The sequence below is a fragment of the Lingula anatina genome, chromosome 4, assembly GCF_051362555.1.
Source record: "Lingula anatina isolate TDL-2025a chromosome 4, LinAna3.0, whole genome shotgun sequence".
NCBI classification, from domain to species: domain Eukaryota; kingdom Metazoa; phylum Brachiopoda; class Lingulata; order Lingulida; family Lingulidae; genus Lingula; species Lingula anatina.
Window position 1 is genome coordinate 1,522,099 of NC_141770.1, and position 11,782 is coordinate 1,533,880.

Genomic DNA, 11,782 nt, shown 5'->3' on the forward strand with positions numbered 1-11,782 from the left:
ATGGAGCTGTGTGACTTATAGGGGCCATAGGGCCTAGAGCCTGGTTTGAAAAATATACAAGACGAAGGTTTACAAAAATATGAAGAATCTTGGAAAATGAAACTGTCACGATCGCAGGTGTCTGAATATTGACAAGAAACCCACAAAGCTTTTGAACGAGCACTTTTTCAGCAAAGTTGTTGATAGCCATACATGAATATGCACTGATGGTACCCCCCTCGTCTTCCAGCCCAATGTGGTGGGAAAATCTTAACCACTTTAGAGCTTATGGAAAAGTACAGCGCCCCTAATTTTGCTCCATTCTGTTCTTTCCTTCCCAAATACACTAGTGTCAAATATGTTTTCTAAGTCTCATTACCTTTCCCTCTGACCCAACTAGATCGGCCGTCTTTATGGACGATGCACCTATGGCGGTATATCTTCACACCAGGTGTATATGCGTCTGTTTCTTCGTCATATTCCTCTTGAAGGAGGCGCTTGACGAGATGAGTCTTCCCCACACCGTAGGGACCAACAATAGCTACTCGCTGTCTGTAAACTGGGACTGCACCACTGGCACATAAGCGGTCAAACTTTGCTCTAAAATCTGGTAATAAACAGAACAGGTGTAACGTGACAAAGAGTCCCCCATATCAGAGAGTCCGCTTCCCATTCATTTGAACAGGTGAGCTTTTTCCTAGATTTTGATCCACTATGATCAGACTAAACCTTAATGTTATAACTATATGGAGTGCGGACTTTGTGTTACACGGACTGGACCCTCAGTTTCAATATACCGGTAATTTATGACACTGCTACAGGCAACAGCACGTAGTAACTTTTCGACATGATTAACAGACGTTACGTGCGATCTAGCTACGTCTTAGCCGGATGCAAGGTACATAAAAACCGTGCGCCCAAAACGTAGTTGGGACCTAGGCTTTACGACCAACCGTGGTTAGAGTGTCCGCCTCCGGAGCAGGAGGACGCGGGTTCAAGCCCGTCCGGGGCCATACCAGCCCTTTATAAACGATACCTGCGGTCTCCCCGCTTGGCAATCAGCACTAAGGGGTTGAAGCAGGGACCTGGTCTGGCAGTGCAGAAATGAAATATTAGCTCTGAGCGCCTTTTCATAGTTAGTCGCACTGGTTGTCGGTACACAAAAATGGCCTTCGTATGTCAACGATCGCAGGCGACCTGTTAGCAGCCTTATGCGACCACTTTTAAACCTAAAGGCTGGGTCACACTGCGCTTGCAACCTTTTGGCAACCTCTTTGCAACCTCAGCCGCAAGGAGGTTGCCCTAGGTTTTAAAGTGGTCGCATTAGGTTGCAAACAGGTCGCCTGCGATCGTTGACACACGAAGGCCATTTTTTTGGCACCGACAACCAGTGCGACTGATAATGAAAACGATTGGTAACTGAGAGGTTGCCTATAGGTCTCCTCTTGGTTGCCAGTAGGTCGCTGTAACCAGACTAAAACCAGTCGCATACCACCTGTAACTGCACGGTCGATTGACGGTCTTTAGTCGCTTAGTTGCAAACAGGTTACTAACCGGTTGCAAGCGGTGGGCAGCAGGTCGCAAGGAGGTTGCAGTTGAAACTTCATGGTCGATTAACGGTCTTTAGTCGCTTGGTCTCTAACAGGTTTCTTACAGCTCGCATGCACTCGAAAACATGTCGCGAGAAGGTCGCAAGCAACCGTGATAAAATAAGCGTAGGATGGTGGCCACTAAATATATAAATATATTTTTCATTTATATCATGCCATTAAGGCTTTCTAAATACCTTGACAAAAATCGTTATTTCTCAATTAAAACGTAGATTGTATTTGTTGTCATCCTTTTAAATTTATTTACAAGGTTTTCATAAGTATTTTTTTTCAATAAAATAAATAAATGTATGAGTCCCTATCAGCCACCATACTTGACTAAAAGTGTTGTAAATAGAAGCCGCTGAGCCCGTGTCTTCAGTCCCCAGTATGTCATCCAACAGCGTGGGAAGGGTGGCCAGAATGTATTTTGAGAAAGCAAATGCCCGTGAAGAAAGTTCTTCACAAAGTTCCAACAGACTCTGCTTCCCACGAAGAGGATCAACCGAAAGATGATGAACGCGGAGGAGACAGGGAGCCTAAATTTACTATTAAAGAGGAAGAAGAATTAGTTGATTTTTTTTAAGGAAAACGAGTTTTTCTATAACCAACAATTGAAAGACTTTAAAAACAAATCAAATAAAGTGCCAAAACAATCAATAATGATTATCACAATGTAAACGATAAACTGTTATCTTTTTATCCATTCCTATATCATGGCTAATTTTTGACAACTATTGTTGTCAAATCTACTGGAAACATTTTTAATGACTAAAGCAGCCGGAAATATCTTACTTTTTAATTTGCCAAGTCATAATTTGCCAAGTCACAATGGAAGAAAAATTAAGCAAATAGGCGGGCGCAGAGAAAAAAAGTAAATAGCAAAGTTTGATTCATACTTTTTACAATAAATTTAATTGTCAGGCATTTTTATAACAGTAAAACAGTGTCACCAATATAAAGAAGGTCAAATAAATACAAATTAACTTCCTCCCAGTACTTAGAATTCGTACCACAAGGACGGAAACAAATTGATGACGCGCAGGATCCTTCACTATTTAAAGATGTTGTATTGTAAGTGTAACGCTTGGGGCTACAAAGACAAAGGGAAAACCACACAATCGGTCGCAAATCAGTTGCTAAGCAGTCGGCGACCTTTTAGCAACCGGTTGGATACCACAAATAGGCTTTTCGGTCGCCAGGAGGTTTTCGGTGCTGCACCGAAAACCGGCGCGACCGGATAGTAACCCAGCGTTCATTTGGAGACCACTTTGCGAGTTGTTGCAACTTGTCGCCCACCTTTCTGCAACCGGTGACAGTTGCAAGTCGCAAGGAGGTTTTATGTTCAGTGTGACCGTAACTGCACAGGCCTTGCGACCTCAAAGATACCAAGTATTGAAAAAAGAAACTATGCATGCCTATTATTACATTAATAAGGCTGAAAAAACATCCAAATATGTGTTTTATTACACCACTGGTTTGATATAAATGCCAATATATAGTACAAATATATTTCTTATTTATTATTGTAAGTTTGACAATATTGGTAGTACAGAAATCGACTGTGACGTTATAACAGAATCTCATAGCAGAATCATACTTTAATATTCAAAATATTAAATCATTTGAAGCTGCTACAGAACGGATCCAATCGTTGTATAATGTTTAAAATATTCCCTCTGTTGTCATCCGAGAGGGAAATTTACGAGAAGGCAGCTATCGTCACAACTTATAAAATATATATAGTCTGTGCAACCTTGCTGCTACCAGTTGGCAAGCGATCGCTACAGTCCTGCAACCGGTTTTCAGTCTCCAAGTGGTTGCTGACAGGTTGTTTATCGCTCGCCTAACGGTGTGCGACTGGTAACCTCTGACTTGAAGATTGTCTGTAAGAGGTTGCAGATACCATACTGTAACCTTGTTGCAACCGGTTAGCAACTGCTTGCCGATCAAAATATGCAAATTAGGTCGCAAAGTGATCGCAAGCGACCACCAGATTTTGTGGTTGCAAAGAGGTTGCCAAAAGGTTGCAAGCGCAGTGTGACCCAGCCTTAAGGCAGCCTCCTTGCGACTAAGGTTGCAAAGAGGTTGCCAAAAGGTTGCAAGCGCAGTGTGACGGGGGCTTTAGATCTACTGTCCCACCAGGACATCCCAGCTGTAGGACATATATTGCTGTCGAACATAATTTTCATTCACATTTACACAGGACGACAGGGACGGGTATCAAAATGAGTTAATTGAAGTATCAATAGCTATATGCTGTAATTATACAATTAATATTGCAATCTGTTTATTTCACTGTATTTCAGGCCTGCAGGCCAAGAGTACATCAATTGAGTTCTATTTATAATACTGAGCTGACTACACAGGGATATATATCATAAATGACACTAATTACTTATCTAAAAGAACATCTCTTAATTTCTCTGCAGATAAACAGATTGCAAGGGATATATATCATAAATGACACTAATTACTTATCTAAAAGAACATCTCTTAATTTCTCTGCAGATAAACAGATTGCAATATATTGCTGTAATTATACAGGTTGAAAAGGGGCGTGTAAAATAATGTAACTTGGAGTTTAGCATCCAATCGTAGACTCAACGACTATCTGAGGTAGCTTATCAATTCAGTCATGAGCTCCAAATTTTGTTGACATACAGGGTTACTACTTAATATGGAATATTTTTTATCATTGTTATTTTTGAGTGCTGATTAAATATTCTTTGGCTTGATTCATCAAAAAAAGTATGTCACTGAGTGATAAAAACATCCAGTCTTCTGTTGTGAGATATTTTGGTCAATAATATCACATCTGACATAAGATGCCATTCAAAAGAAAGGAACACCCCCAGAAAACCATGTCATCAGCTTGATGTCAATATTAACTTTAAGTTAAGATATTAAAGAAAGTGATATGTTACACAGTCAAAGAACTCACTACAGTTAATCATGAAAAGTCAGTAATTACGGGTATGACCTCCAGCAGCCGCTTGCAGCGCCCTCATCCTACATGGCATACCCTGTGCCACGTTTTTTAGAGTTTGGATGGGGATATAATTCCACGCAGTGATATTTGCCTGTCGCAGTTCATCACTATTTACCGACCGATGACCATAGCTATTAAATCTGTGAGTTACTTTTGCCCAAAGTTTTTCAATTGGATTCAAATCGGGAGAGTTTGCAGGCCAGGGCAGTTGCTGAACCCATTGGTTTTGAAGAAAAATAGTGATTTTGCGAGCTCGATGTGGTTGCGCAGTCGTCTTGGTATACAAATTTGTTCCTGAAGATGACTCTTACCAATCGAAGCATTGTTTTCTGTAGAATGTCTCTGTAAGAATCCTGGTTAAGGTTGCCTCCTAGAAAAAACAACTGGTCCTGGGCACCGACATGATATGCTCCCCAAACAGAGACGTTACCACCCCCCGCTTCCATCCTAGGCAGTGCACAATCATCGTTTTATGCCTCTCGTACACTTCGGCAGACACGGAATCTACCGTCCATATCTGGCCTCATCACCAAACCCATGCGTTTTTATACAAGGGCAGAAATTGCCAAAAAGACCACCCCTCACATTTCTGACCACAGAACATGCAACTGAATGCATTAATTGTTTCGTGAGTTGTGCAGTAATTAGGTAACACACTTGGCTACACATGGAGTGACACCTCAGTTTTGGATTTTTAAAAAAAAGTAAGAGAAAAAATAAATATTTTGTAGAAAATTTACTTGGTAAAAAATAATATTCCCAATTAAGTAGTAACTCTGTACATAATTGTCAGTCGTGGTAGCCCTGCAAATCACTAAATTACCATGTCGATTGACACATGCAAGTGTTTTATATATACATTGTAATTTACATGTATGAGCACACATGGGTGAATAAATTACACCACTGTTGGCAAGTTAACACAACGCACCGGCAGAGCAAAGAAAACCAGTAAAAATCACTTGGAACCTAGACTTCTATTCCTGTCACACCGGCAGTGAACTCCCCTCTGTGCAATCAAGGAAAACCAAAAACCCAAAAAAGAAATTTCTCACCCCTGTCCCAGTAAATGCCTTGGATGTTGTTGTATTTATTCCTGCAGCAACCTGTCGACATAAAAATAATTTTGTTCACCCAATAACGTAGTGCACTCCATTCACATGTGATATTACCACACGTTGCAATATTATGGCTGACATCCATCCCCTTCCCCTCACACCGGGTCTTTTTACCAAAAATTTATTTCTGGATTTCAAGAGATTTCTTATAATATGTTGCTGCTTCTGCGTACTTACCCCAGCCTTCAATGCTATTTTTGTTCATCCTATCCAATACTTCTTGTGCAGTTTTTTGCTTGAGTTGAGCTGATGATAATTTCAGTATGAGTGGATTTCCCCCACACTTCTCTGCTATTTCACCTAGGGCTATTGATTCACTGACAGTGGGACTGGCGGTTTTTCCTTCCCAAAGGATATCAATGGAGGGTGCCTTACCAAGGGGAGATACGATTATGACAGTCGTGGTATGCGACCTGAGGCTGAATGATTCACGGCTGGTACACAACAAAGTAATATGCTTTGATGAATTTAAAATATTCTGAAGCAAGCTGTGAAAGTCCTGCCATTTTGACTTAATAACCTCATCGTTGTTATCAAAAATGATAACAGTGTCTGAAGTTAAACTAGACAAAGTTTGTATGAGTATATTTTGATAATCACTGTATAAATCTATCAGGGGTCGTGTTGGGTGGTAGTGCTGGGCTAGAGATAACTTGATAGTTTCAAGGTCGGTGATTTGTCTCATATCAATGTACAGTGCATTTTCCTCGCGATGTCCGACCTCGATAGCCACCGATGTCTTACCAATGCCCCCCATCCCCGTTAGAAGAACAAGTCGGGTTTCACCTGCAATATACTGCTGTATTAGTTGTACCAATTCTTCGCGGCCTTTAAGGTCAGGAAGTTTTCTTGGTAGATGTACAGAGAAGAGCTGGCATGGGGCAACTGGAAATATTAAATGAATGCCATAAACACAATCATAACAAACATGCTACAATTCACATAACTATTTATAGTTGATAGAAAATTACACAATAAAAAGATGTCAATAAAAACTAAAAACGAACCGAAGGAGCATAGATAGCCAATGCAGCTCACCTCTCAATTTGTAATTAAAACTAACCAATTAATAAACAAAAAGTTCACAAGCAATTTAGTTACTTGGTCCACTGCCAACAGTTTGTCAAAAGTTCATCAAAAGCAGTCCACAATGTGCATGATGTTGCTAACAGACAGACAGACAAACGAAAAAAAAAATGACGCACTTGGTGGCGAACATGTAAAGCAAACTAAATTATGTTGTTCTACCTAGAGCTTCAAAATATCACAAACGCTTACATTTCTTTCTAAGAAATATCTTCACGGCGGACCAACAAAAATGCACTACAGTGTATAAACACTATGTGCTCACTAAAGCATAATATTAAGAAAAGGGGTAAAAGAAAATTAGGTAAAATACAATTTTTCAAATTGCAAACCAATATTATTACGTGTGTATACGCTGATGTTGACCATTATAAATCAATTACCTTTGACTCTTATATTTTATTGTTACTCGCCAAACGCTGTTTTACAAAGCTCGATTACCTTTAGCATCCAGGGGCACAATAAGAAGCTTGTCGTAATCATCACTGGTATATATTGGGGACAGTGACAGCAGGACTTGCTTGAGAGCATTAAACTCTGCCTGAAATGCTGTGTCAGTGATGCCAAGACGCTGTCCATGTGAGTGCTGATTGCGGTAGGTCTTCACTCTCCCAATGTTGGCCTCTATGGAGGTGTCGGAAGCTGGTGGGTTTTCCCATTTAGCATGAGGGTTCAGATTGGTGATGTTTCTTAATAAAACAACTGCAAGTGTAATATCTAAGTCCTGTGTTGTCACAGTTGTTGAAGGGGTGCCAGAGGGGTACAGGAGTTTCATTTGACTCGAGTTTCTTACCTTTCTATTTTTCAATAGCAGTAAGGTATGTTTGACTTGTAGATTGTCAAGTACGTCAAAAAGTTTGTCAGTTTTACTGGGATCAAACAGTCCCGGATAAGCTGCTTTTAGCTGAGTCCTGAGAACATCTCGAAGCACGTCCGTTGCATGCCCTAAGAGCAGGTGCATGCGGAAATAATTTTCTTTTTCATTCCGTGGTATTTCAAATGGAAATATCTGTGCTGTTGCCATGGTCCTTCTCCTGTGAAAATGAGGAAAATATGGAATCCAAGTATTTTATTAATAGTTTTAACATTTTAAACATTCCCCAAACTTAAAACCCAAAACAACTGTAACTTATCTATTTACCTTTGAGTTTCTTGATATACAGACATTGAATCAGAGTAATCAAAGTTGTAATGCCTGGTCTACTTATAATGTGATTAATGAGCATAAAACCGCTGTACCATGGAATATTGTATTGTTGGTCTTTTTGTGGAATTTGATGTTAATAAAATGATGCCAGGTGCATATCATTCCACAGTCATTAAGCTCCCCCAAAGTATTGGTTCAGTATGGGTGACATTTCTATTGTCCATTGTGTGTATGTACACTAATCATTAAAAAATTGATATAAATATGTAATAGTGAAAATAGCAATTTTATTGATACTATAAAATACACCGTGTAAGGTATTGTTGAAATAAAACATGATTAAAACTATTGAGGCGTGAAAGGTTTTACTCGCAGAACTAATTATTGTCAGATTTTACAGGAATGAAACAGGTTACATGCTTCTAAATAGAACTTTTGTTCATCACGACATGTACGTCTATCTAGAGCTTGTGTAATGAAACATTTTTTATATATGTAATGCTAACTTTTTACGGATAGATTATGACCAGTTAAATCGGTTTGGTTTGTGACGCTCGCTAACTGCATGATTTACGAGAAGTCACCAACTTCGGAAGCTTTCCCTAACTTGCATCAGTCTTCTTAGCTCTCCCAACCGTTTTCCCTCAATCTGATCTCTTGGATATTACTTCTGAACGTCTTTTTTTCCCCAAATTTCTTACCTTATGTGGATTCAATGTACCCTCTACCAGGGCCACAGTTATTATTGTGGACATTTTTGGCTGAAGCGACATCAGACCAAAATGACTGTCTATTTATCTAGATACATATCTGTGAATATCTGTTGAAAATCATTCTGTCGCCCTGGTAGAGGGTAGATTCAATGCTGCACTAATGTACGTTGCGGCACGGTACAATTTTTATTACTCAAATTGCACACGTCCACTTGCAATAATTACACGTAAGGTCATGCAACGAGTCGAGTGCACAAGCAAGCGACGCCATTAAAATTAATTACGAAGTCTGGAGGTTAACAGTGTCCAATCCTGAAGTGAAACAGGATGTCGACGACAGTAACATTATATTTCTTATCTAACATAAAATGCCTTATGCTCACCTTCACCTCATTGAACCTTTATTTACACTCATGATTTCATTATAATTTGTGTTGTTTACATTTAATATAAAAAACGATAATTTTCCCATACTTACCAACGGTTAATGAATCCGTTCCGACATTCAAAGTTAGTCTCTATTATCTTTAATTTTTTAAGAAACCTCTGAAATATCTCGTAAGATAACAGAAATTATAGCCATATTTGGAAGCCACGTAATCCGACTGCAAGCACAGATTCCAGAATAATTTCGATATATGCACTGCCTTGGTGGTAAAATGGAATTTAAAGGAAAAATGCAGTGTATTCAGAATACGTCAGTGCACCCTCTAAACTGCACACCCAGGTAAAATCATATAACAAGAGCTTTAAGAGAGTTACACTGGCTCCCTGTTAGATCATGCATCCCTTATTCAGAATTTTTACTTTTATGCATGCAATTGTATATCAATTAGCACCTTTTTACGTACTGAAACCAAGCAATCATTTTGCTCTGAAACGTAAGCATTCGCTTAAGTTATTGCTGATGCCGTGTAATGCCAGATTGTAATTCTTTGCCCAAATGAATGGAACATTCACCCAATGTGCGTAAAAACTGTATTGTCCGATAACCACATGAAAAAAAAGATTTGTAATCATGACCGTGGGGCAGATAAAATGGTACCATACAATCATACCACGCTAGATTTGATTCCAAACACTTAAAGAGGGCATACATGTATAACTCAGTCGGCATAAACGTATTTTACTGTCTCGCACATATTGACTTATGTTCCTTGTATTGTGGCCAGGCTGCACAAACAACAACTGGCACGTTTCTTCAACGGGCGTCCCCCCCCCCCCCCCCCCCCTTAAATAGCCAGACGACGCTACCTGTTAAATTTAGACGGAGGGAAAACCGCTACAATAATGTTAAGCACATGTACGTATTTATGATATGCAAACCTTTTTTGTTCATGACCGAATGAAATTCAAATACTATTTTTTATATCTTAATGAAATAAAACTATATGAAGAGGTCTTCTATCCGTTTCGAACTGTGAAAAAATGAGTGCGTTGTTGATGGCTTTCTTACTTATGTGTGTCCGTGACTACAGTAAGGTCAGTTGGCGCGTTCTAATCTTTAATGTCAAGTGAGCTTAAAATGAGGTTGGTTTATCAGCTGTATGTAGTTGTCTATATCTTTATCAATGGTTGCTATGTACTGTGTGAAAACATGAAATACTTTAATATCATTGTTGAAGATCCTGACTGATGTATGGACATACCCAGTATGCTTTCCTAGAGAATTGGTACCAAAATGTCGACCCACATTTATTGAATTATATGATTAAAAAATAGTAAATATAATAATAAAGCAATATAACAGTAACTGCTGAACTCAAAGTGGAGAAGTATGAAGAATATACTAACATGCAGATGTCGATAATTCAACGCTTACTGAAAGAGGAATATTAAAAGGACATACAAGGCCTCTGTTTATAACCGAGTTGATTGGCGAATTGAGTTACGGATCAAATATGGCGCCACCCACTTGAAAACTTGGTGTGTTATCGCTGCCTACCACGCAGGCTGTTACAGCAGGGTCAGAGCTATAAAAATATTTCATTCTCTTTCTAATATATTTGATCCTCATATCAAATACTCCACAGATCAACTTGGGCCTCGTTCACAACCAGTTGATCTGCAAACTAACTTGTCTTCGTATTAAATACGACGTGCCCATCTGAAAGCGTGCCAAGAATTATTCGCTCTGTCCCACTGAGACGGTGCGCATGGACGGTGGGAATCCATTCTGATATACAAGTGTTCGCAATATTTCATTCGCGGACGATTTACCTTGTTTCTGAACAAACTCAAAGAATGTAAGGCTACCAAATAAGATGGGGTGTGTTGGATTCGCACAACCGGTAATTGTGAAGATTGCCATTACAGGATTAGCTTCTTCAGATCAAAGACCTACAGGTATGCATGATATGCTGAATATACACTTCAAAATATCACAGTCCTTTAATAACTGTTGAAAAACAAAACAAAACCCAAACACATTATTATAGCAAATACAATGCATGCTGAATTAGAAAATATATAAAGTACCTGTGCGTTTCCTGCCAGATGAAATCCGTTAGATAAAATGGCGCAGTGTTGATCAGTGACTTTCTTATCTTCTCTGTGTTCAAAGCAGTGCAATGAGCACATAGTCACGTGATTTATGATACGTAAATGTGTTTATTTTATACGATAATCAAGTTTTATAGATTTTTAAAATGTTTTTTAAAGAAAGTAGGGTGCATTGTGTTCAAATGTTACTTCTCCTATTTTGTCTTAAATTTTGGAAATGGTCAGTGTGTTGTTGATGGTACTCTTGCATGTGTATGTGAGATTCTTTGACCTCAGTAAAGTCGGTTGGTGCGCTCTTATCTTTAATGCCAAGTGAGATTAAAATGAGGTAGCTTTTTCCTTTTTTTTTTTTTTTGGGGGGGGGGGGGGTGTTTAAAACTGACAGAGAGTTGATATCAACTTTGTGTAGACAGAGTATTTGTCCTTTCTATATATTTAAATATGTAAGACCTTGTATGCTGCGTTGGAGTCATTTCACTAGTCCTAGTTGAATATGTCCCATTTAGCTGCTAACAAAATAATAAACAGAAAAACCGAAGATGAAAATGTTTGTAGGAAACACGCATGGTACTGTTATTTTCACTTAAAAATTAGCTGTGAAAATTACTGTTACATTATGCTCTGATGACCCTTGGCAGTCTATATACTACATGTAT

General features: G+C 39.0%; 1 protein-coding gene across 1 annotated transcript; it reads right to left on the reverse strand.

Moving 5' to 3' along the window:
- Window positions 1-223: 223 nt before the first annotated feature.
- LOC147762024 (uncharacterized) lies at window positions 224-11,184 on the reverse strand. The gene is made up of 4 exons (XM_087012176.1): window positions 11,103-11,184; window positions 7,206-7,798; window positions 5,856-6,563; window positions 224-586 (listed from the first exon to the last, which is right to left on the reverse strand). Exons 2-4 carry the CDS (start codon window positions 7,786-7,788, stop codon window positions 345-347), a joined length of 1,533 nt encoding a protein of 510 aa, XP_086868302.1. The 5' UTR covers window positions 7,789-7,798; window positions 11,103-11,184; the 3' UTR covers window positions 224-344.
- Window positions 11,185-11,782: the final 598 nt, after the last annotated feature.

Coding starts and splice junctions, on each gene's coding strand:
- LOC147762024 (XM_087012176.1), bottom strand. CDS start 7,788: ATGGCAACAGCACAGATATTTCCATTTGAAATACCACGGAATGAAAAA. Junction 6,564..7,205: donor TGTGCCCCTGGATGCTAAAG/GTAATCGAGCTT, acceptor TAATATTTCCAG/TTGCCCCATGCCAGCTCTTC. Junction 587..5,855: donor AAATAGCATTGAAGGCTGGG/GTAAGTACGCAG, acceptor GTTTATTACCAG/ATTTTAGAGCAAAGTTTGAC.